The sequence below is a fragment of the Heloderma suspectum genome, chromosome 2 (genome assembly GCF_057233095.1).
Source record: "Heloderma suspectum isolate Gila_16-S chromosome 2, 16-S_ref, whole genome shotgun sequence".
In the NCBI taxonomy this organism is placed as follows: domain Eukaryota; kingdom Metazoa; phylum Chordata; class Lepidosauria; order Squamata; family Helodermatidae; genus Heloderma; species Heloderma suspectum.
Window position 1 is genome coordinate 36,955,523 of NC_139459.1, and position 24,800 is coordinate 36,980,322.

A 24,800-nucleotide genomic window follows, 5' to 3' on the forward strand; every position below is an offset into this window, starting at 1 on the left:
GCTATGAGCTTGAGTGCTAGCCCCTCCCCTCCTCCTTTTGCATGCCTAGTTTAAGAGAATTCTTGGTTTGCTCAAAGTTTCCTAAAGTGTCCAAACCAGGATGGTGCAATCTGATTTGCAAACCATGGTTCTAGGAAACACATCAGTTTCCCAGTTCAGTTATCACAGGAACCTGTGACTGAACAAACTGGAACATCTCCCTCAAGGTGGGTTGAGGGAAGTAGAGGGAGCACTCAAGCTAGTCACTCATTTCTGCTCCTAAAAACAACAGTTTGTTGGAGTGGCAGCATTACATGTGAATTGGCTCATTCAGTGCAACACTCAGCATTTCAGCAGCTGAACAGTTAAATTAGAAGGCTACCCTATTTGTTTTAATAAGTACTATGAAGAAATACAGCAAATACATGGTTTACATATTCTGACTTCTAATTAGAGCATGTCTACCTAGGAACTCTGATGCTGACTGAAGACACAGAAGAATAATGTAGACTAACACAAAGGCTAAAACCCTAAAACATTACATGGTTTTGGGGTGGTCTGTTAACCACACCAACAACCCACCTTCGGTCAACATGACCGCTTATGAGGGGGTGGGTGGTTATAAAAAGGCGGCCAGCGCAAGCTGCGGTGGCTTATTTAAGCCACCATGGTTCAGTATGATTGTGCAAACTTGCTTCCCAACTCATGTAAAGAAAACGAAGCTACCAAAAGAACCCAGATATACCTGAAAATGGATCCAGCCATCGACACACAAAAGGCGTTCACGATGCAAGACTTCTATATCTCCACCAAATAGTAAGATTGGAAAGGGGGAAATTAAAGTAGTCTCTTTCAAGTACACCTTGGCATACCTAATCTGCATGGAAAACACAAACATAATTAAATTGCTTTATCAAATTGTTGTGTTTAATATAGCAATATGTTATTTTTCTGTCCTCGGAGATTGTTAAAACATTCCCCTTCGAAAACATGACTGCATAAAATGACATGTGTCCCAATGAAAATTTGACTGCTCTTGACCATCATCCAGAAGGATGCAAGTTGAAGAAACAAAACCACTTAATTGTTTTGAAGTGAGAGCATTTGTGCAAAAGGTTGCACATCCACATGCTATATGCAAGTAGCTTACACATGCAGAACAAGTTCAAGCACAAGTGAAATAGTGTGCAGAAAAAGACCTCTGTATTGTGGAAATAGCTTGTGCAACTAGAGGACTGTTTATACAAGAGAAACAGGTAAGTTAACTTCATTCATTCATTCATGTATGTATGTATGTATTTATTTATTAAATTTATTAATCGCCCATCTGGCTGGTCACCCAGCCACTCTGGGCAATATACAACAACAAAACAGTTAAAACAATAAAATTCTACATTAAAAACATCATAAAAAATACCCTAACCCACCCCAAATGTCTGCCTGAACAACCATGCTTTTAATGCGCAGCGGAAGCTCATTAAAGAGGGGGCATGGCGGAGTTCCCTAGGGAGGGAGTTCCACAGAGTGGGGGCCACCACAGAGAAGGCCCTCTCCCTCATCCTCACCAGCCTAGCTGTCCTGGCTGATGGGACAGAGAGAAGGCCATCCGAGGCTGATCTTGTTAAGCGGCCTGTCTGGTGTTGCTGGAGGCGCTCCTTAAGATAGGCTGGGCCAGAACCATATAGGGTTTTAAAGGTCAAAACCAACTTCAGACCAATCATCCTGTGGGAAAGAAATGGGTGGGGGAGTTTATCCAAGGGAAATGTATTTACAAACCAAATGAAGCTTGAAAGCCACACTGGCCAGGTTCTAACTCCCTCTGATTAGAAAATTCCTGGAGAAGGCTACCACTGGCTACTTGTCCTGATGGCTATATGCTACCTCCAGTATCAGAGGCAGTATGCCTATGTACACCAGTAGCTGGGGAACAAGGGTGGGAGGGTACTGCTGCACTTAGGTCCTGCTTGTGGGTGTCCTGTGGGCAGCTGGCTGGCCACTGTGTGAACAGAATGCTGGACTAGATGGACTCTTGGTTTGATCCAGCATGGCTGTTCTTACAAAGCGGAAATAAGCCACGGTGGCATATTTCCCCTCCCCACACGTGCCAGTCACGAGGTGGCTTATTTCCTTTCCATGACCTGTTCCATAGGAGAACCAAGTCAGTGCCTATCCTGAATTAGATTACATTGGGTTTGATCCCAGCCAATTAGATTACATTGGGTTTGATCTTGAAAATGCTCAACATTTTCTGCTAATCTTGTGCTGCTGTTAAAAGCAATGTTTTGTATAAAATAGAAATGATACTAACCAGATAAGATCTCAAAAAACGTGTGTATAACATAGAGGTATTCTTTTAACTCTTTTAGGGAGCAATCCTATGGCTGCTAGTCGGTGGCTAGATGGCCATAGGATATGTGGTTTTCCGGGTACTGACCTCGGAGCCCATGCTCCGAGGTCGGTTCCTGGAGAACTGACGTTCCCCCCCCCCCCTTCTGTGCTGCCTCACAGGCAGCACAGAATGGCCCTGCGCTCCCTGCTTGGAAGAGGAGTCGCAGAGAGGACGGAACGGGGCATTCCAGGGTGCATTCCGGGGCGGGGAAGGTGGAAATGCCGGTACGACACATCCTATGTGTTGTCTGGCAGCCTCCTCCCCTGCTCTACCATCCTGCAGCTAGCTGCAAATGCAGGGCAGGAGAAGCGCGGAGGGAACGATCCCCTCTGTGCTTCTCCTGCCCTGCATTGGATAGGTGATCACCTCCGAGTTCAGAAGCGGCCGCCTATCCCCATAGGATTACACCCTTAGTGTCATTTTAATGTTAAAGACAGGGATTATATTACAGTATGCCAAAAACGGTGCCATAAAGAATGACAACTTCAACCAAGTTGATTAAATATTGGCCTTAAATGGCACTGTACTTTCATAGAATGACAAGAAATCTAACTTAAGATTTGTGCATTATTCCTTCTGCTTGCTAGGATACTGCAGCTCTTACCTTTTCTTGATATAGCAACCAGCCATAAGTCTGTAGATCCCTGTTCACAGAAGAAGGGTGTACTTGTGCTTTACCCTGAGCAGTCTCTGCCATGCATGCCAACTTCTCTGTAATATCCACTGATTTGGTGTACATTATCTTCCCCACATTGTCATACAGTCCTGCAGTCAGCACAGCTTTAAGGAGGACCATTTCTTGCAGTGATAGGGAGTGTGTTCCTTCATGATGACATGAAAGTGCTGCAAACCCTGCTGCCCGAACCACCCTGATTAACTCTTGTTTTACATCCTGAAATAGATTGAGTTATATTTTAATAATTAATTCACCATTCAACATCAGATTTACATAACACCCACTAGTTCAGTTTCTATTCTAGAAACAGAACCCACTGCAACTCTATTTAATTTATCCAGTAAACCAATTGCATATCAAGATACTAGACCCATTTAAATATTTATATAAAAGGTGAGAAACTGAACAGATTTCATTATAGTTTCCAATAAAACTTACAAAAGCAGGGTGCTGGCTTTAAAAAAAAACTAATAAAACACACACACTTCATAGTGTGTTCATTTTTATAGCAAATTGCATCCATCTTTTTTATCTCCTTTGCAATATGAAATACAACTACATGTACTAAAAATGTACTATGTCCACAAATATTGCCCATTACTAAGAGACAGCAGTCCAGAGCTACCTATACATATGGGGCTCCCCTTGCCAGCTATAGCAAGTAGAGCCCAGCAAGCAGAAGGAGATTGTTGGATTTAACCCCACCTGCTTTACTGCCAATCGCATGAAAATAAGTGCCATTTATATCAATGACACTTATTTCCAAATGGTTTAAGCTTAAAATATAAACAAACAGAAGAACAACTGCTTCATTATAGTGGTTAGATATGAACATTAAGTGCTTTTTGGACTGAAAAAAGGGCAAATCAGTGCTGGTACCTCCAGAGTTAATAGTGAAGTCCTATTGAGGAAGTTTCTCCTGCAGTAAGTCATTTCAGCACGGTACCCTCCTTCATGACGGGCTTTCTTCCATCTAGATTGAAAAAATAACAATTTGCTTATTTATTGTAACGTAAGAGCTCATAACAACTCTCAAGGAATATGGGAAGCAGTGTTCAGGAAAACAAGTGATAAAAGATCCTCCAGTAACCTATTGCCAAAACACGATCAGTTGGAATCAGCACTGTTCTGTCAGAAATTAAGCTACGCTTTCCACAGCCTACAAAATTTAAATGTTAATTGACTGTTTAAAAATGGTACCATCATCTAAGGCCCCAGTGCTACGCACACATACTTTAAAGTAAGTTCCACTGAAACCATTTGGACTTCCTTCCAAACAAACGCTGCAGAGACTAGCAAAATGCCCGTCATGACAGGGGAGTTTTATGAGAAGGTAGGACTTGTATACTGCAACAGCATCCAAGAGATCAGACATAAATTGACTTCCCTATTGGATTACTGTCAGCGAGGCCTGGGTCATTCGGTGTCAAGAGTAGGCGGGCAGGTTTTGCCTTCAGTGCTCCCCCGCATAGCCCTTCCCTTTCCAAAGGAATGAATGGCAACCATTATCTTGGGGTGAACTTGGGGACACCATTGCAGGGAAGATAAAGCCTGCTCCTTGTTCCTGGTGACACCACTGATTGAAGAGCAAGACAGTTCCTATCTGCATAGACTTCCGAGGACAGAAGTCTCTGCTCTAACTTGGGTCAGTTTTCATGTGCAACCACCACCACCACCTCATTTTTGCGTATTTCAAAGTGCAAGCAGTCTGTATGCAAATAAATGGAGCACGAGGCTTCTGAAGGCACCTGCATGCCTGATTTGGCCTGGGAGGAGGTCTGAGGGAGCAAATTAAATTGATTGACCTGAGGGATTTTTGACTGGGAATCCAAACTAGCTCTGATCTGGAATATTAACAGTGCACTACATTGCAGAGATGCAATACAGTACTCTCTCAGCACAGCTACCCAACCTACAACAGAGGTATTACAGTGAACATGGATGTTGTGTACTATTCTCAGTCAAATTTGTAATATAGGGATACAAGCAATTGATAATGCTACAGGGTTCTGGCAAGCTACTCTCAGTTTCAGCCCAGCCACCCAACCTGCAATAAGGCCCTTACAACTCTGAACAATTCTGCAGTGTCATTAACCATTCTGAGCCTGACCTGAAGTTTTCACTCTGAACTACACTGCATAAGCCACTCTCTCCCAGCCACAACTCTTTCCAACCTCCTCTGTGAACTGCAGGGCATGAACTGCATTTGCTTTGGAATTTGCATTAATAAGGCGATCTTTTACATGCCTCTCACTAAATAAGAACTGAGTTAGAAAAAGTAGAAATTCTTCTCTTTGCTGCTACCTTTTAGGGGTGGGGAAGACACACTGGTGTCCAATCCCAGCAACATCAAAATCTTGGATTTCGCTATTGATTTCTATGGACAACTCTTACTTTTGTCCTGGTGACATTTAAAAATAGATTCTCAGTGCGAAACAAGAAATGACCGATCCAGACAATGAGATGGTCTTTTTATATCTGAGTGTCTCTTCCTTCATCCTCTTTTGCTCAATTCTCTTGGAGAAGGAAAGAGGAGAGAAATATAGCAAAAGAAAAACAGAAGGGGAGACAGGGATGAGGTTTTTACTGTGAAATCGCACTGCTTCATTTTTATTTTTACGGAATAAAATGTAAATAAAAAAATAAAATAAAATTTTACAGAATAAAATGACATTATCTGGAATTTTACGGAACTTCCAGATAATGTCATCTTCCATTTGTAAGCCTTTTGCGTTCTCCCATTGCTTTGTCAATCTTTCTTATTAAAAAATCCATTAAGGAAGAAAAGACAGAATAGCTGCACAATGTCTTTTGATTGATAGCACTAGGAGCTCTCCATCTAGAAGCACCCGCAGATATACAGTTGCCCACCTTTCACTTGCCTCTTTGCCTTGCCCATGTGCTCCTTGCCTTCTCTAACAGCTAGTCTCTTCTGTCAACTGATTGGCATAGTTGAAGCCGCCTGGGCTGCCACAGCCTCCTTTTCACAGGCGATTTGTAGCCAGCCCACCCATTCCATCCCCATCCCAGTTCTCTTTTCCAACTCACTAAATGTTCCACAGCTACTCAGGATGCTTAGTTCTCTTTTCCGGGTCCCCTTTCCCTTTTGTTATTTTTACACTAAATATTTTTTTTATGCTTCTGCAATACCTGAGGTTCCCTCCTGGGTGTACATGATGCCATTTTGGCTATATAAGAACAGATATTTGGAGAATTAGTTTGCTACTGGTACATATAAAGAGTTGGGTGAAAAATATTGCATGACAGCAGGATCATGGCTAAAAATAAGGAAGGGTAACAGATTTCATTTTTAGCATCCCTTTCTCCACATAGCCAAAAGCACATCTTAATGCCCTATAAATATATTCAGATGCTACATGCAATATAGCATCTTTGCTTTAAGTACATAAAAAAGGCACAGTGAAATGAATATAAAGCAGTTTGCATATTAAGAGTTTGATAGAATAATTAACAATTAAGTGCTCTTAAATGACCAACCCACAAAAGAAATTCTAAGTCTATAATTAACAAATACAAGATAGTGTTAATAAAAACAAAACACATTCAAAAGGATGTCTCAGCTTTACAAATAATTGTTCAGAAGAAAGTTTCCCCATCTACTCCTTTGATTGTGTGGATCATAACAAACTGTGGCAAATTCTTAAAGTGATGGGAGTACCAGACCACCTTACCTGTCTCCTGAGAAACCTGTACGAGGGTCAAGAAGCAACAGTAAGAACCAGACATGGAACAACCGATTGGTTCAAAATTGGGAAAGGAGTACGACAAGGCTGCATATTGTCACCCTGCTTATTTAACTTATATGCAGAGTATATCATGAGAAATGCCGGGTTGGATTAATCAGAGGTCGGAATTAAGATTGCTGGGAGAAATATCAACAACCTCCGATATGCAGACGATACCACCCTAATGGCAGAAAGCGAAGAAGATCTCAAGAGCCTCTTGTTGAGGGTGAAAGAGGAGAGTGCAAAAGCTGGTTTGAAACTCAACATTAAAAAAACGAAGATCATGGCATCTGGCCCCATCACTTCCTGGCATATAGAAGGGGAAGAAATGGAAGCAGTGACAGATTTTACTTGCTTGGGCTCCAAGATCACCGCAGACGGTGACTGTAGCCATGAAATTAAAAGACGATTGCTCCTTGGGAGGAAAGCTATGGCCAACCTAGACAGCATAGTAAGAAGCAGAGGCATCACCTTGCCGACAAAGGTCCGTCTAATCAAAGCTATGGTTTTCCCAGTAGTAATGTATGGCTGTGAGAGCTGGACTATAAGGAAGGCTGAGCGCCGAAGAACTGATGCTTTCGAACTGTGGTGCTGGAGAAGACTCTTATGAGTCCCTTGGACTGCAAGGAGGTCAAATCAGTCCATCCTAAAGGAAATCAACCCTGAGTGCTCATTGGAAGGACAGATACTGAAGCTGAAGCTCAAATATTTTGGCCACCTAATGCGAAGAGAAAACTCTCTGGAAAAGACCCTGATGCTGGGAAAGACTGAAGGCAAAAGGAGAAGGGGACGGCAGAGGATGAGATGGCTAGACAGCATCACCGATGCAATGAATATGAACTTGAGCGCACTCCGGGAGAGAGCGCAGGACAAGAAGGCCTGGCGTGCTATGGTCCATGGGGTCACGAAGAGTCGGACACGACTGAACAACAACAACAACAACAAACCTCCCTTGTGGACTGTGGGAATGCTGTGGACATCATATACCTCAACTTCAGCAAAGCTTCTGACAAAGTGCCCCATGATATCCTGATGAGCAAACTAGCTCAAAGTGGGCTAGATGAAACAACGATCTGGTGGATCCACAGTTGGCTACAGAATCGGACTCAAAGAGTGCTTATCAATGGGATCTTCTCAAACTGGGGAGAGGTAACGAGTGGGGTACTGCAGGGCTCAGTCTGGGCCCAGTGCTCTTCAACATTTTTATGAATGACTTGGAGGAGGAGGTGCAGGGAATGCTGATCAAATTTGCAGATGACACCAAATTGGGTGGGATAGTTAATACTTTGGAAGACAGAAACAAAATTCAAAGTGATCTTGATAGACTGGAGCGCTGGGCAGAAAACAACAGAATGAAATTTAATAGGGAGAAATGCCAAGTTCTGCACCTAGGAAAAAGAAACCAAATGCACAGTTACAAGATGGGCGATATGTGGCTCAACAACACTACAAGCAAGAAGGATCTTGGAATTGTTGTCGATCTCAAGCTGAATATGAGCCAACAATGTGGCTGCAAAAAAGGCAAATGCTATTTTGGACTGCATTAATAGAAGCATAGCTTCCAAATCCCAGGAAGTACTAGTTCCCCTCTATTCAGTACTGGTTAGGCCTCATCTGGAGTACTGTGTCCAGTTCTGGGCACCACACTTTAAGAAGGATGCAGACAAGCTGGAAAGGGTTCAGAGGAGGGCAACAAAGATGATCAGGGGACTGGAAACAAAGGCCTATGAAGAGAGACTGAAGGAACTGGGCATGTTTAGCCTTGAGAAGAGAAGACTGAGGGAAGATAGGATAGCGTTCATCAAGTACTTGAAAGGTTGTCACAGAGAAGAAGGCCAAGATTTCTTCTCAATCATCCCACAGTTCAGGACACAGAATCATGGACTCAAGTTACAGGAAGCCAGATTCCGGCTGAACATCAGGAAAAACTTCCTGACTGTTCAAGCAATATGTCAATGGGACCAATTACCTAGGGAGGTAGTGGGCTCTCCCACACTGGAGGCATTCAAGATGAGGCTGGGCAGCCATCTGTCGGGGATGCTCTGACTTGGATTCCTGCATTGAGCAGGGGGTTGGACTTGATGGTCTTGTAGGCCCCTTCCAATCCTACTGTTCTTATTCTATGAACACTGGGAAGACCAACTACTGAACTTCAATGTGACACCATCATATCATTGTGATAAATAAATAATAATGAAACGTTTTTATCAGAATATATTGTTCAGTTGAAATGTTCTAGGAAAGGATACGTTAGTTACCCTAGGTATGCCTTGTATATTGTCAAGTGGTCTGAGCTTGCCAATGCCAGAGAAGATTTTGCAAGGTCTGCCTCATCTTTTCTTCCAATTGGTGTAGTAAATGGAGATTTTTCTGTCATTACAGCAGCAAGAGTGGCCTGCAGACCACAGCAAAAATAAGATGCATTAAGTCCAATAGCAATTACAGTCAGGGCCAGAAATATTCTAACAAGGATAACTGTTTTGGCAGTTGGCCTCTGTACACCACCACATTGAAGTTGAAAGGAAACACATCCAGATGGGAGCAAAGTCAGGACTTTCAGCTGTAATTCAAAAATTTGACAATTTTTTGACCAAAATACCCTGAGGGGTTTGACAAAAGTGGGGCACTAACCATTCAGGAAGGACAGCCAGTGGCATACACACACACCCATCGTTGGTGGCTCGTAAGTAATGGAACAAACCAACATCATTTCAAACTTAAGGATCGCCTTGAATACCTGGATGAAAATCCTTTGCCGTCAATGACTGCCTGAAGTCTGGAACCCATGGACATGACCAAATGCTGAGTTTCCTCCCTCGAGATGCTTTGCCAGGCCTTTACTGCAGCTGCCTTCAGATGCTGCTTGTTTGTGGGTCTTTCTGCCTTCAGTCTTGTCTTCAGTAAGTGAAAAGCATGCTCTATTGGGTTGAGATCAGGTGACTGACTTGGCCATTGAAGAACATCCCACTTCTTTGCCTGGAGAAGCTCTTGGGTAGCTTTTGCTGTATGTTTGGGGTCATTATCCATCTGCAAGATGAAGCAGCGTCCTATCAGTTTGGCAGCATTCGGCTGAATCTGAGCAGAAAGTATAGCCCTATACACTTCTGAATTCATCCTGCTGCTTTTATCAGCAGTCAGGTCATCCATAAACACCAGTGACCCGGTTCCATTGGCAGCCATATATGCCCATGCCATAACACTGCCTCCACCATGTTTGACAGATGACGTGGTATGCTTTGGATCATGAGCTGTTCCTTTCCTTCTCCATACTCTTCTCTTCCCATCATTCTGGTACATGTTAATCTTGGTTTCATCAGTCCAAAGAATCTTATTCCAGAACTGGGCAGGCTTTTTTAGGTGTTTGCTGACGAAGGCTAATCTGGCCTGTCTGTTCTTGAGCGTTACCAGTGGTTTGCACCTTGTTGTGAAGCCTCTGTATTTACATTCATAAAGCTGTCTCTTGACTGTAGGTGTTGACAATGACATGCCTACCTCCGCAAGAGCGTTCTTGACCTGGCTAGATGTTGTGAAAGGGTTCCTCTTCACTATGAGCAGAATTCTGCGGTCATCCACTTTAGTTGTCTTCTGTGGTCTTCCAGGCCTTTTGCTGTTGCTGAGCTTGCCAGTTAATGCCTTCTTTTTCAGGATGTTCAAACGGTTGTGTTGGCCACTCCCAACGTTTTCGCTATCTCTCTAATGGGTTTATTTTGTTTCCTCAGCCTAATGATGGCCTCCTTCAATCGCATGGACACCTCTTTGGACCTCATGTTGGAATTTCCAGTGAACAGCTACCAAATGCAAATGTAACACTCAGAACCACCTCCAGGCCTTTTATCTGCTTGATTGGTCATGGGGTACCCAGGAAACAGGCCACACCAGGCCATGCAGCTGCTTCTCAGCCATTCGTTCCATTACTTATGAGCCACCAATGATGGGTGTGTGTGTATGCCACTGGCTGTACTTCCTGAATGGTTAGTGCCCCACTTTTGTCAACCCCCTTGAATTACAGCTAAAAGTCCTGACTTCGCTCCCATCTAGGTGTGTTTCGTTTCAACTTCAACGTGGTGGTGTACAGAGGCCAACTGCCAAAACTGTTATTCTTGTTCCAATATTTCTGGCCCTGACTGTACATTTTATGCCCGAGATCTTTGCTATATTAAAATGGTTCAGTGAACAAAGTGATTACAACACCACATTATTCTAGTACACAGTTCAGTTCCCAATAAGATACTGTACTTGGGATCATCTATCGATACAAGAGTGTTGAAATCTAAAACAGTTAAGCAGAGGCAAGAATTTTGTTTTAATTTCATGAACAGAAAAAAATTAATTCAAATAGTTATATATGATATGGAAACCAAGACAGGCAATGGTACACAAGAACTGTCTTGCTGGATGAAGACCAGGGTCCATCTAGTCCAACATTCTGTTTCCAAAAGTGATGAGCTCAATGCCTCTGAAGGCTCTCACTAGTAAGGTACAATGAAGCTAACTATTTTCTTTATTACAACACATTCTTAATTGAGCAGTGTTTCAAATATGCCCAAGAATTTTACATCCTGCTTGGGAATAGTGGAAGAAGCACATTTCAGAAATGTTGCCGCTACTGCAGCATACATCAGTTTGGACTGAAACAGCTAATGCGGCATTTTATATATTATTTAAAATTTCTAGCCCACTCCGCTGCCCAACACAGGTCCTCAGCATTAACATTTACTCTGTGAACACTGACATTGGCTTGGGCAATGATGGGCAACATAATGGTAGTCATCAACTTACCACTGGATCCAAGCAGCCAAAAATAGCACCAAATATAAGCATTTTACCAATCTTTACATTGACTGGCAACGATGCAAGATGTTGACCTAAAGGAGTCAGCTTCGGCTCACTTAACTCACAAGCCCCAATCTTCCGTAGAAGGTTCATGGCATTACCAACTACTTGAGGCTGAGGTGGATCTAAGGCCTTGGAGAGGAAGTCTTCAGGAGAGCCAAGATTACATTTCTGTAAACAAACCAGGCAAGAAAAAGAAAAAGATAATTTAACAAAAGTTATGTAACCCACACCCACAGATTTTAAGTATTCTGACAGTCTATCTGGCGCTTTGATCAGAGCATCCCAAGAGTTCTACTGCCTCAACTCTGCTTGTCCCACCCTGGTCTCAACTATGTAAAGAGCTCAACTGCTAGAACCAACTACACCGATTTCTTCTTTTGAGTATGCTTACTCTTTCTTCGCATATCCTCCTTTCTGAATCCAGCACTAATGCCTTGTAGGTTACACTAGTGCATAGGAACACAGGAAGCTGCCTTACATTGAGTCAGACCATGGGTCCATCTAGCCCAGTATTGTCGACACTGACTGGGAGTGGCTCTCCAGGGTTTCAGGCATGACACTTTCTTAACCCTACCTGGAGATGCTGGGGATCGAACAAGGAACGTTCTCCATGCAAAGCAGGTGCTCCATCACACTGAGCTATGGCACCTCCCTGGTTTGGACTACACCTCTAATAAACCCCAGCAACCATGGCCGATAGTCAGGGACAATAGGTGTTGCAATTGAAAACATCTGGAGGGCACCAGGTTGCCTACACCTGCACTAGTATAACCTACCAGGCATTTGTGCTGGATTCAGTTCCAGGATTTCATGCCAGAGTGCCACTTCTACATGCGTCATTTGCTGACTTGTGCAAAGTGCACAATACGTTTTAATCTACGAAAAGAAATTATTCAAAAGGATTTTCCCTCAGTTGGTTCCATCCGTATGGTGTATGTGAGACACATACCACTGTCTGGTCCTGCCCCTCTTCCTCACCTCCACAGGTCATATGTATCACTGCCTTGTTGTGGCGAAAGGGCTTGTGTAACTCAGTGAAGCCATAAGCTATGCCATGCAGGGCTACCCAAGACCGACAGGTCATGGCGGAGAGTTCTGACAAAATGTGGTCCACCGGAAAATGAAATGGCAACCCACTCCAGTATTCTTGCCAAGAAAACCCCATGGAACGTATCACAAGGCTAAAAGAGATGACGCCGGAAGATGAGCCCCTCAGGTCGGAAGGTGTCCAATATACTAATGGGGAAGAGCAGAGGGAATATCCATGTAGCGCCAGAAAGAGTGAAGTGGCTGGGCCAAAGCCGAAAGGACACTCAGCTGTGGATGTGTCTGGTGGTGAAAAGAAAGTCCAATGCTGTAAAGAACAATATTGTTTAGGAACCTGGAATGTAAGATCAATGAATCAAGGTAAGCTGGAGGTGGTCAAACATGAGATGGCAAGATTGAACATCGACATCTTGGGAATCAGCGAACTCAAATGGACAGGCATGGGCAAATTTAATTCAGGTGACCATCATATCTACTACTGTGGGCAAGAATCCCTTAGAAGAAATGGAGTAGCACTCATAGTCAACAAAAGGGTGGGAAAAGCAGTACTGGGGTACAATCTCAAAAACAATAGAATGATCTCAGTACGAATCCAAGGCAAACCATTCAGCATCACAGTAATTCAAGTCTATGCCCCAACCACTGAGGCCGAAGAAGCTGAGGTTGATCGGTTCTATGAAAACCTACAACACCTTCTAGAACTAACAACAAAAAAAGATGTCCTCTTCATCATAGGGGATTGGAATGCTAAAGTAGGAAGTCAAGAAATCACCGGGATAACAGGCAAGCATGGCCTTGGTGTACAAAATGAAGCAGGACAAGGGCTAATAGAGTTTTGCCAAGAGAACACGGTGATCATAACAAACACTCTTTTCCAACAGCACAAGAGGCAACTCTACACATGGACGTCACCAGATGGTCAATATCGAAATCAGATTGATTATGTACTTTGCAGCCAAAGATGGAGAAGCTCTATACAGTCAGTCAAAACAAGACCTGGAGCTGACTGTGGCTCGGATCATGAGCTTCTTATAGCAAAATTTCGGCTTAAATTGAAGAACGTAGGGAAAACCACTAAATCATTCAGGTAAATCCCTTATGAATATACTAAATCCCTTATGAATATACAGTGGAGGTGAGGCATAGATTTAAGAGATTAGACCTGATAGACAGAGTGCCTGAGGAACTATGGACGGAGGTCTGTAACACTGTTCAGGAGGCAGCAACGAAATCCATCCCAAAGAAAAAGAAATGCAAGAAAGCCAAGTGGCTGTCTGATGAGGCTTTACAAGTAGCTGAGGAAAGAAGGGAAGCGAAAAGCAAGGGAGAAAGGGGAAGATATATCCAACTGAATGCAGAGTTCCAGAGAATAGCAAGGAGAGACAAGAAGGCCTTCTTAAATGAGCAATGCAAAGAAATCAAGGAAAACAATAGAATGGGAAAGACTAGAGATCTTTTCAAGAAAATCGGAGATATCAAGGGAACGTTTTGTGCAAAGATGGGCATGATAAAGGACAAAGAAGGCAGGGACCTAACAGAAGCAGATGAGATTAAGAAGGGGTGGAAGGAATACACAGAAGAACTATACAGGACTTAATGTCCCTGATAGACATGATAGTGTCGTCACTGAACTTGAGCCGGACATCCTAGCGAGTGAAGTCAAGTGGGCCTTAGGAAGCATTACTAACAACAAAGCTAGTGGAGATGGCAGTATTCCTGCTGAGCTATTTGAAATCCTAATATATGATGCTGTTAAAGTGCTGCACTCAATATGCCAACAGATTTGGAACACTCAACAATGGCCGCAAGACTGGAAAAGTTCAGTTTACATTCCAATTCCAAAGAAAGGCAATGCCAAAGAGTGTTCAAACTACCGTACAATTGTGCTCATTTCACATGCCAGCAAGGTTATGCTCAAAATTCTACAAGCTAGGCTTCAGCAGCATGTGAACTGAGAACTACCGGAAGTACAAGCGGGGTTCCGAAGAGGCAGAGGAACTAGAGATCAAATCGCCAACGTTCGCTGCATCATGGAGAAAGCAAGAGAATTCCAGAAAAACATCTATTTCTGCTTCATTGACTACGCTAAAGCCTTTGATTGTGTGGATCACAACAAACTGTGGCAAATTCTTCAAGAGATGGGAGTACCAGACCACCTTACCTGTCTCCTGAGAAACCTGTACGAGGGTCAAGAAGCAACAGTAAGAACCGGACATGGAACAACCGATTGGTTTAAAATTGGGAAAGGAGTATGACAAGGCTGTATATTGTCGCCCTGCTTACTTAACTTATATGCAGAGTACATCATGAGAAATGCCGGGTTGGATGAATCACAGGTCGGAATTAAGATTGCCAGGAGAATTATCAACAACCTCAGATACGCAGACGATACCACCCTAATGGCAGAAAGCGAAGAGGATCTAAAGAGCCTCTTGTTGAGGGTGAAAGTGGAGAGTGCAAAAGCTGGTTTGAAACTCAACATTAAAAAAACGAAGATCATGGCATCTGGCCCCATCACTTCCTGGCATATAGAAGGGGAAGAAATGGAAGCAGTGACAGATTTTACTTGCTTGGGCTCCAAGATCACCACAGACAATGAGTGTAGCCATGAAATTAAAAGACGCTTGCTCCTTGGGAGGAAAGCTATGGCGCACCTAGACAGCATAGTAAGAAACAGAGACATCACCTTGCCAACAAAGGTCCGCATAATCAAAGCTATGGTTTTCCCAGTAGTAATGTATGGCTGTGAGAGCTGGACTATAAGGAAGGCTGAGCGCCGAAGAATTGATGCTTTCGAACTGTGGTGCTGGAGAAGACTCTTACGAGTCCCCTGGACTGCAAGGAGGTCAAATCAGTCCATCCTAAAGGAAATCAACCCTGACTGCTCATTGGAAGGACAGATACTGAAGCTGAAGCTCAAATATTTTGGCCACCTAATGCGAAGAGAAAACTCTCTGGAAAAGACCCTGATGCTGGGAAAGATTGAAGGCAAAAGGAGAAGGGGACGGCAGAGGATGAGATGGCTAGATAGCATCACTGATGCAATGAATATGAACTTGCGCACACTCCGGGAGAGAGTGGAGGACAGGAAGGCCTGGTGTGCTATGGTCCATGGGGTCATGAAGAGTCGGACACGACTTAACGACTGAACAACAACAACAACCCTTTTTAAATTCTCTGCTAAGAGGCTACACATTCCTGCAGGCCCTCAGAAATCCTAATGGTGATAGTAAACTAAGCCAATCTCATGATTTCTGGTAAATCAAAAGAATGAATAAGTAAGCAGAAAGATCATACCATGATATGAAGGCACAGTTCTTCCAAGGGCACCCGCAATATTTCTGGAACAGAGTATTCTAGGAAACTTTCAAATCTGAAAAAACCACAAGACAGACAGAATAAGAGGTAGTTTATACTGCTAAATTCTTTCATGTGGTTATAGACACAGGTACGTAACCATATGGGTCACTGTTAGTGTGGAGTATGGTGGCAGTCATTTCCTTGGTTGTGGATGCTGGCAAAGGCAGGAGAGGATAAAATATTTAGAGCCAAGACTGACTAATTTGGTTCTACTGATTCTCCCAAAGGGCTAGCAAAGCATATTGTGAAATTCATAGTAAGTTAAAGGGCCTTGCACTTAAGTACTGTGCAGGCAAAAAAAAAAATCATAGTGGAATATGTGTAATAATTTAATACCTAAGTGAAATATCAGACTAGATATTTGCAAGCTCCGTGCTGTCTTGTAGCAGATGGCTCTGCACTATAACACAATAGTACTTACTTAACCTCTAGATCTTGATTGTCAAAACAGTCTTACCTCTCTCTGGTGTACATTCGAAAGCAGAATCCATCCCTGACACGCCCAGCTCTCCCTTGACGTTGTAGCGCACTAGCTTTACTGACAAAAGTCTCCTCCAATGAGCTCATCTGACTGCTTTCATGGTATCTGGGAAAGGGTATTTAGCAGAAATATGGGATAATAAAGCCTAGCAAACTCTACATTAAATATTAAATCCAAAAACTCTCTCTGCAAACAAATCTGGTAGTCTTCTTCTTAAGATTTCTGCAAGATCTGCCTCATCCTTTCTTCTAACTGGAAGAAGATTTCTGGGATCATATCCTAGTAGTTGCAACTACAGTGGCCAATGCCTATTTACCTCCATAACATTGACATCAAATGGGAAAGTGGTATTTTAAAATGCATAGACCTATATGACTGTTCCAGGAAGTAAACTGTCTCAGTACATTACTGTGAGAAGTCAAAGCAGTTTGGAACTTTGTGCTCCTGTGAACAATGAAATGTGAATAGCTGTGAGCGACACCGCAAGGTGTTGTGGTGATCTAAACCACTGGTATTTAACTGGTAAGTCAGGGCCCAAAACTGGGTTGCGGGCAAACCCAGGTCACACACTATGGGCACATCCAGTTTTTCTTTTTTTGAAAAAAGAAGGGATAAAAAGGGAAAAGTAGAAAGATGGGTAAGCATAGAGAGATCAAGAGGAACTGAAGGGGGAGAGGGAGAAGACAGACGTATATTAAAATGGGTCCAATGTAGCAATTGTAAAAAGTGGGTCTGAAAAGGTTAAACATGACTGTCCTAGACCACCCTCTACCACACAGAATCAGCACAGATGCAACTGGGTTCCAAAGCACTGACTATGGCCTCTAATATAGGAACACAGAAACTTGCCCAGAACCCTGAAACCTTGCCTTAATGTTTTGTATACTAGTTTCCAGCTGCCAGTGTAATAGAGGAAAACCTGAATATAACAGAGGTAGTTTCTGCTATAAATTCATTGATTTAGGTAAGGGTTTATAATGGATAAGATATTGGACTTCTTTGTTTAAAAAATAGTTCCTAGTCCTTCCTTAGTACCATTCTTTTTTAGTACCAACTCCCAAGAAACCAGCTGTCCTCTGCACCATTCCAATCCTCTTTCTCCAGTACCAAGTTTTGTTTTCTTATCAAAATAAGCGAAGAATTTAGTTAGAATTGTGCAACCAAATAACTATGTGCAAATATGCATGATTCATCCCAATTGTAGAATCTGTTTTTTCTTATAAAAGAGTATTGTATTTGTGGCATACAATTCAGCAATGTCACAGAATCACTACTCCTGAAATGAAATCAGTACTTTCCAAAGGGATTCTAGAGGAAATGAAGTGTTGCGTGGTCATTTTCTTGTTACTGCATGAAAATTATATGTCTCAAATGAAAGCCAATCCCTTTTAATCAAGAGTACAGGTTTCTTGGGATAAGTGGCAAGTTACATTGTATGCATCTTGAGACTTATCTGAACATGCCCAAACTAAAAAAGCACTTCAATACCAATTCCCAAGAATATGAAGTGTCTGTGCATGTAAAAACATACTAAGTGTATATTACCTGTTTTCTTTTGTTCTCCCTGTGTCGATTACAAAAACAACGTCAGGTATAGTAATACCTGTCTCAGCAATATTGGTGGCCAAAACAATCTATAAAAGAAAAAAATGCTTTCAAATGCAAATATTTTTGTGAATAACTAATTTACTGCCAGGAAATGATGACTTAGAATGAATGCTATTTGCTCTGAACACAAGGGGGCTGTTCACACAACATGCTAATCCACACTCAGTGGTTGAGTGTAGGTTGTTGTTGAACTGTGAGTTGTTTGTTGAACCCTGCATTAGTGTGTTGTCTGAACCCAGGACATTTTCTGCAGGGTAGCTTGTTAACTATGCAGAGTGGCTTATTTTTCATGAACAAGCCACCTTGAGAACCCATGATTTGTTGTTGGGTTGTTTAGGGTGGTTAGCAAGCCACACTGCGTGGTTAACAAGCTACCCTGCAGAAAATGTCCTGGGCTCAGACAACACACTAACCCACAGTTCAACAAACAACTCACAGTTCAACAAACAACTCACACTCAACCATTTGAGTGTGGGTTAGCATGTTGTGTGAACAGCCCCAAGAGCTTGGATCCTAAGTCATTTCTCCATTCAGTTAAGTGAGGAGGCTATTTCCACCAATTCCCCTGTCCATCTGGAGAACTATTTTCCATGTCCCATCGCTTAAAGTCCCTAGGAGCAGATTTTGGGGGTACAAGAAAATATAGAGGAAACGGGGAGGCAGGGAAGTCCTATATGCTGAACGTGAATTTTGCTCTATCCACATGGTAAATAGTCATGGTTATGAGTTAGATTTCAATGGGTCTAACTCATTTCAGTGGTTCTAACTATGATTAAATTGTATCCAACTGAATGAGTTCTAATTATGCTGATGGCATATTTTACAATCCATTTATTTATTAAAACAATTTATATTCAGTTTTCTGAGTGGATAAAATCATTCTTTGGTAAAAGCAATGTGACATTGGATTATTAATTTTAATAAGTTTCAGTTATACTAAGTTTATTTCTTAAAGATAACCTGGTTTAGAATGAGATCTGAACTTAATGCAAACGAAACTGAATTGATAACCCTTTTATGAACTTATAAAAGCCTGCTTTTCTTTGTAAATAAAGAACTGTGGGGAAATGGAAATTATCCTTTTTCTTGGTGATTTAAATCAGTGATTTAAAACTGCCTTGATTTCAACCAATCCCCCTTTGTATCATATTAAATATTCAACATGGCTAACAATTAAAACTGATCTCAGAACCTACCCCAAATCAGACCACAGCATCCCTAGAAAGATCCCCAAAGGAGCAGCCGTTCTCCCAGTAGTTTCCCAAAGATATAAAACTCACCACTTTACTGTTAAGTTATTGGCCTTCCTGCAAGTCTTTCCCCACCACTTTACTTACGGAGGTGTTGGTTTTTATTGGAAAGCTTTATTTTTATTTATTTTAATTGGCAATCTGTTTTAATGGATTTTACTGAATATGTTTTAATGGATTTTTATTGTATCTATTTCATGTGATTTTTGTCTTGTACACCACCTGGCGGGGATTCCACCCTTAAAGGTGGCCTAAAAATGCTGGAGATGCAATTATTTTAGATAGAATGATTAATGTGGTGTTCAGCACAATAGCCTCTAGAACACATGTGGACAACCTGTGGCTCTCCAGATGTTGGACTGCAACTCCTGTCATCTGTGACCACTGGCCATGGACAGGACTTGGAACCCAAAAACATCTGGACACTGGTCACTCACTGCCGCTCTAGCAGGTATTGGACACATATGCTGACACTTCACAACAATTTAAATGGATTCAGGGGCACCTGACAAGAATCAGCTTTCCAAGGTAGCAACATGAAGTTTTAAAAAATAGGATCAAATCAGGGACACTTGAGAAGTACGTACTACTTAGCAGCACCAAACTTATGTTTTAAGAGATCTGAGAAGCAATTTTATCTCATTTGTGAAGCGTCACGTATGGCAATAAAGGAAGGAGGAAATAGCAACTTGAGATATAGGGCAAGTTTGCACAATCAAACAAGCCACAGTGGCTTATTTTAATTGGCAGTGTGTGCTGGCTGCCATTTCCCTAATTACCCCCACACAACTGACTGAAGCAAGCTACGGTGGCTTAAATAAACCACGGTGGCTTATTTTATTGTGCAAACTGGGTCATAAGGTGAGACATCATTCATGTGAACATGCTTATAAAATCATACCTTTCTAACACCAAGAGGAGGCAGTGTAAATGCAGCTGCTTGATCTTGAGTGGACAGAACAGAATGCAGTGCTATTAACTGGTGTCTGAAAGAAACAAAAAAACAGTGTAGAAAATGAAATTTTGTATTTATTCCTGATGTTACATTTGTTGTACAGTCGTTAAGTCGTGTCCGACTCTTTGTGACCCCATGGACCATAGCACGCCAGGCCTCCCTGTCCTCCGCTCTCTCCCAGGGTGTGCTCAAGTTCATATTCATTGCATCAGTGATGCTATCTAGCCATCTCATCCTCTGCCGTCCCCTTCTCCTATTGCCTTCAGTCTTTCCCAGCATCAGGGTCTTTTCCAGGAAGTTTTCTCTTCGCATTTGGTGGCCAAAATATTTGAGCTTCAGTTTCAGTATCTGTCCTTCCAATGAGCAGTCAGGGTTGATTTCCTTTAGGATGGACTGATTTGACCTCCTTACAGTCCAGGGGACGTGTAAGAGTCTTCTCCAGCACCACAGTTCGAAAGCATCAATTCTTCGGCGCTCAGCCTTCCTTAAAGTCCATCTCTCACAGCCATACGTTACTACTGGGAAAACCATAGCTTTGATTATACGGACCTTTGTTGGCAAGGTGATGTCTCTGTTTCTTACTATGCTGTCTAGGTTTGCCATAGCTTTCCTCCCAAGGAGCAAGCATCTTTTAATTTCATGGCTACAGTCACCGTCTGCGGTGATCTTGGAGCCCAAGGAAGTAAAATCTGTCACTGCTTCCATTTCTTCCCCTTCTATATGCCAGGAAGTGATGCTTTTCCCACCCCTTTATTGACTATGAGTGCTACTCCATTTCTTCTAAGGGATTCTTGCTCACAGTAGCAGATATGATGTTCACCTGAATTAAATTCGCCCATGCTTGTCCATTTTAGTTTGCTGATTCCCAAGATGTCGATGTTCAATCTTGCCATCTCATGTCTGACCACCTCCAGCTTACCTTGATTCATTGATCTTGCATTCCAGGTTCCTAAACAATATTGTTCTTTACAGCATCGGATTTTCTTTTCACCACCAGACACATCCACAGCTGAGTGTCCTTTCGGCTTTGGCCCAGCCACTTCATTCTTTCTCGTGCTACTTGGAAATTGCCTCTGTTCTTCCCCAGTAATATATTGGACACCTTCCGACCTGAGGGGCTCATCTTCCGGCATCATATCTTTTAGCCTTGTGATACGTTCCATAGGGTTTTCTTGGCAAGAATACTGGAGTGGGTTGCCATTTCCTTCTCCAGTGGACCACATTTTGTCAGGACTCTCTACCATGACCTGTCCGTCTTGGGTGGCCCTGCATGGCATAGCTTATGGCTTCACTGAGTTACACAAGCCCCTTCACCACAACAAGGCAGTGAAACATAATCCATGAAGGAGTTATGTTACATACATACACATAAAAAGTTAACATTGCGCATTCTTTTACTTTATTTGAACCTCTAACCCATTTTATCACTAGGGCTTGAGGGACATTATGTTAATATTATACTAGAAAATAAAGATTGCATTCTGCAACTGTAGATATGTTTGTAGTTGGCACTGAAAAGCCTCCATTGGTGGCTTTTTAAAGTTCAGGAAATTCCTGTACACATGTGGCATGCCATATTTTCAGATTCATATGCCTTACAGCACCTGACCCCCCCCCCTTGCCCAATCTGAACATACAAAACTGCCTTATATGGATCACTGGCTCACTTTAGCCCATATTCCCTACTCACAGAGTGGCTCTCCAATATCTGAAGCATACATCTTTCCGAGCCCTGCTATCCAAGGTCTTTTTTTTATTATTATTGGAGTGCCAAGGAACCTTGGCACTCCAATAATCACTTTCTTACCTGCAAGAAAGGTATGTGATCTACCACTGAGCTATGGCCTCAATCTGTGATTATTTGGTCTTCTTGGTTTGCAAGTGTACCAAAATCAACTGTGTGTATGTTATGGAGGAACTGTTAACAATATTATGTCAGTCAGTGAGCAATGTATTCCTCAGTGACACTTCTTGGATCTGATGAAATGGACTCTTGTCCACAGAAACTTATGCCATAACAATATCTATAGACCTATAGATAGGTCTATAACATGTTACAGGACTTGTCATTTTCCAGGGATATAGCATTCTTCTGGCATATAATACAGGAAAAAGATATAGGTAGGCATTATGTCTGTGTAAACTGAGAAAATTAACTGTGAAAATGGTTAACAAGTACACACTCCTGAAACTTTACAAGTAGACAATTCAGTTTTACATAAGGCCGTTTGCACATACATATGGGAATGGTCACTATAGGGAAGATGGAGAATCAACAATTTTAATGTTTATATAGAAAGAGAGATGATGAAGATGCAATTAAGTTTGTTCATTAAACAACTGCAGCTCAGATTTTCAGTTAGCATTGTTTTTAACTCCTCATAATCCTATCTATTAAAATCATACACACACAGTACACATGTCCCACATGAATCTATAATTGGTTTTTCATAGTTTTTCAATAATTGTTGATTTACCTCTGTCTTAGATCAAACCTTCTGTCAGTTGAAATGAGGTCATACAATTGTTGGATATGAGCAAGGCCTGGTAGAAAAATTAAGACAGCTCCTTCTACATTTTTGAACTGGGGAGTTCTGTCTGTAAGGGAATAAAATGCAAGTAATTAACAAAAGTAAAAAGTGTCACTTTTTTTTAAAAAAAGGGAAAAACCCAGTTAGAAACTCAGGGTAGGATCCAGCTGTGCCCCAGTGCTAATTTCATTTGATTTCATTGCGCAAGGTAACTAGTGCTTACTAGGGCAACGGCAAATCGCCACTTTTTCCCATTGCCATAGGAAGCGGTAGTTACGTTGTGCAAGTGTTAGTTTATGCTACAACATCATTAGCAACATCATTAGCACTAGCACCTGGGCACAGTTGGATCCTCTCCTCACATACCATTCAATGGTAGAAAGCAAACAAGCTACTAAATAGCACATGCAACATAACCCTATGTATATTTACTCCGAAGTCATTCATTGACCTGGTTTGCATGTAATGACAATCTATGGGAGCAAGGACAGTGCCTCCCGCAATTTCTGCTTTTACTCTACGACCCACAATCGGCTCTTTCATAAGTTGTGGAGTGTGACGTTGAAATCTAGACTGCTGTATTGTTTAGGGGCTAAACAACCCAGCTGTTAACCTATGATTTGTTGTTGGATTAACCACAGTTTAGCCCCTAAATAACCTAGCCATCTGGCTTTGTATGTCATGCCCCACAACCTATGAAGGAGCCAATCGAGGGTTGTGGAGTAAAAGTGGAAGTGGCAGGCACGCTGCAGGCAGTGCACCCACTCTCTCCCGCTTGTTCCCGACAGCCCATGGTTTATTTAACCTGTGGGATGTTGTTACATGCGACCAGCCCCATACTGTGTTCGATTGGAGCTTATTCCCTAGATAAGCGTGTTTGGGATTGCAGCCTTAGTTGTTCTTTTTTTAAAAAAAAGCAATTAGAAAGTCACAGACCAAAGTTGTTTAAAATACAATATTCTAAAAAACCTACCTAAAAACGCAAGTAACTCCAAGATGAGATCAAAGTTGATCTTACAGGGATTCATATAGAAGATGGCTTGCTGTGTTCGACTGCTGTATTTTTGGTAATAAGGGCCTAAATCAAGACTGGATGTAGCCTGAACTGGGACGTATTCCTAAAAATGAGGAAAGAAAGCACTGGGAATATAAGCTCTGACATGGGATAATAAAATGGGAATCTATGCCATTTACTGTTCACATCATTTCAATTTAAAAAATAAAGTGTCGTGTGTAAAGGATTCATTGATATTACCCATAAATAAAATTGATATCACCCATAAGAAAATTTAAGTAATGTTTATTTTCTAAACTTTATCTTTTGATTACAAAAGCAATATTGGTTGGATCCAGATTTAGTTGTGTGCAGCTGGATTGGAGGAAGTAGACTTCCCCACTCCTTCCTCCCCATGACAGCCCCTCCAGCCCCCCCAAAATGCTATGGATGGTTGGGAGACCCTGCTGAAGGGGGTAGGCTGGAGTGTGCAGGGCTGAGGGGATCCCCCAAAATCTGATAGAGATACTTTCTGTGAGCAGAGCTTTACTAAGTAGGACTTTACTTATGTACTATGCAAAGGACCAACTTATCAGTCCACAGTGATAATGCCACTGAAACAAGTATCAATCCATGATAGTCATTCTTTATAAAAGGTCTGTTAAGAAAGCTAGTGTAGAACAGTGGATAGAACTTTGCACTTGGACTGTGGAGACCTGGCGCAGTACCCATTGTGACACTACCGCTAATGTACATTAACGTACCGCTAAGGTACATTATCTTGTGCTAGTGTAAACACCCTCTAGCACAACATCAATAGCACTTGCTGGCGCAACAGGTTTTCTGGGGAAACATGTCATGCTAGCAAGTACTATTGGCGTTGCACTAAAGGGCGTTTACACTAACACAATGTAATGTATGTTAGTGGTAGTGTGAAATTGAATACTG

General features: G+C 42.1%; 1 protein-coding gene across 4 annotated transcripts in view; it reads right to left on the reverse strand.

Moving 5' to 3' along the window:
• DHX29 (DExH-box helicase 29) overlaps positions 1 to 24,800 on the reverse strand; it is a 56,882-nt gene that overhangs the window by 8,259 nt on the left and 23,823 nt on the right. For all 4 annotated transcript variants that reach the window (XM_084833238.1, XM_084833235.1, XM_084833236.1 and 1 more), the window contains 11 exons: positions 23,832 to 23,976; positions 22,805 to 22,925; positions 20,274 to 20,358; positions 18,060 to 18,148; positions 16,491 to 16,619; positions 15,971 to 16,046; positions 11,570 to 11,794; positions 9,049 to 9,185; positions 3,924 to 4,017; positions 2,973 to 3,260; positions 725 to 856 (listed from right to left, as the gene is read on the reverse strand). In XM_084833238.1, coding sequence (XP_084689364.1) covers positions 725 to 856; positions 2,973 to 3,260; positions 3,924 to 4,017; positions 9,049 to 9,185; positions 11,570 to 11,794; positions 15,971 to 16,046; positions 16,491 to 16,619; positions 18,060 to 18,148; positions 20,274 to 20,358; positions 22,805 to 22,925; positions 23,832 to 23,976 — 1,521 coding nt within the window. The remainder of the gene's footprint in view (positions 1 to 724; positions 857 to 2,972; positions 3,261 to 3,923; positions 4,018 to 9,048; positions 9,186 to 11,569; positions 11,795 to 15,970; positions 16,047 to 16,490; positions 16,620 to 18,059; positions 18,149 to 20,273; positions 20,359 to 22,804; positions 22,926 to 23,831; positions 23,977 to 24,800) is intronic.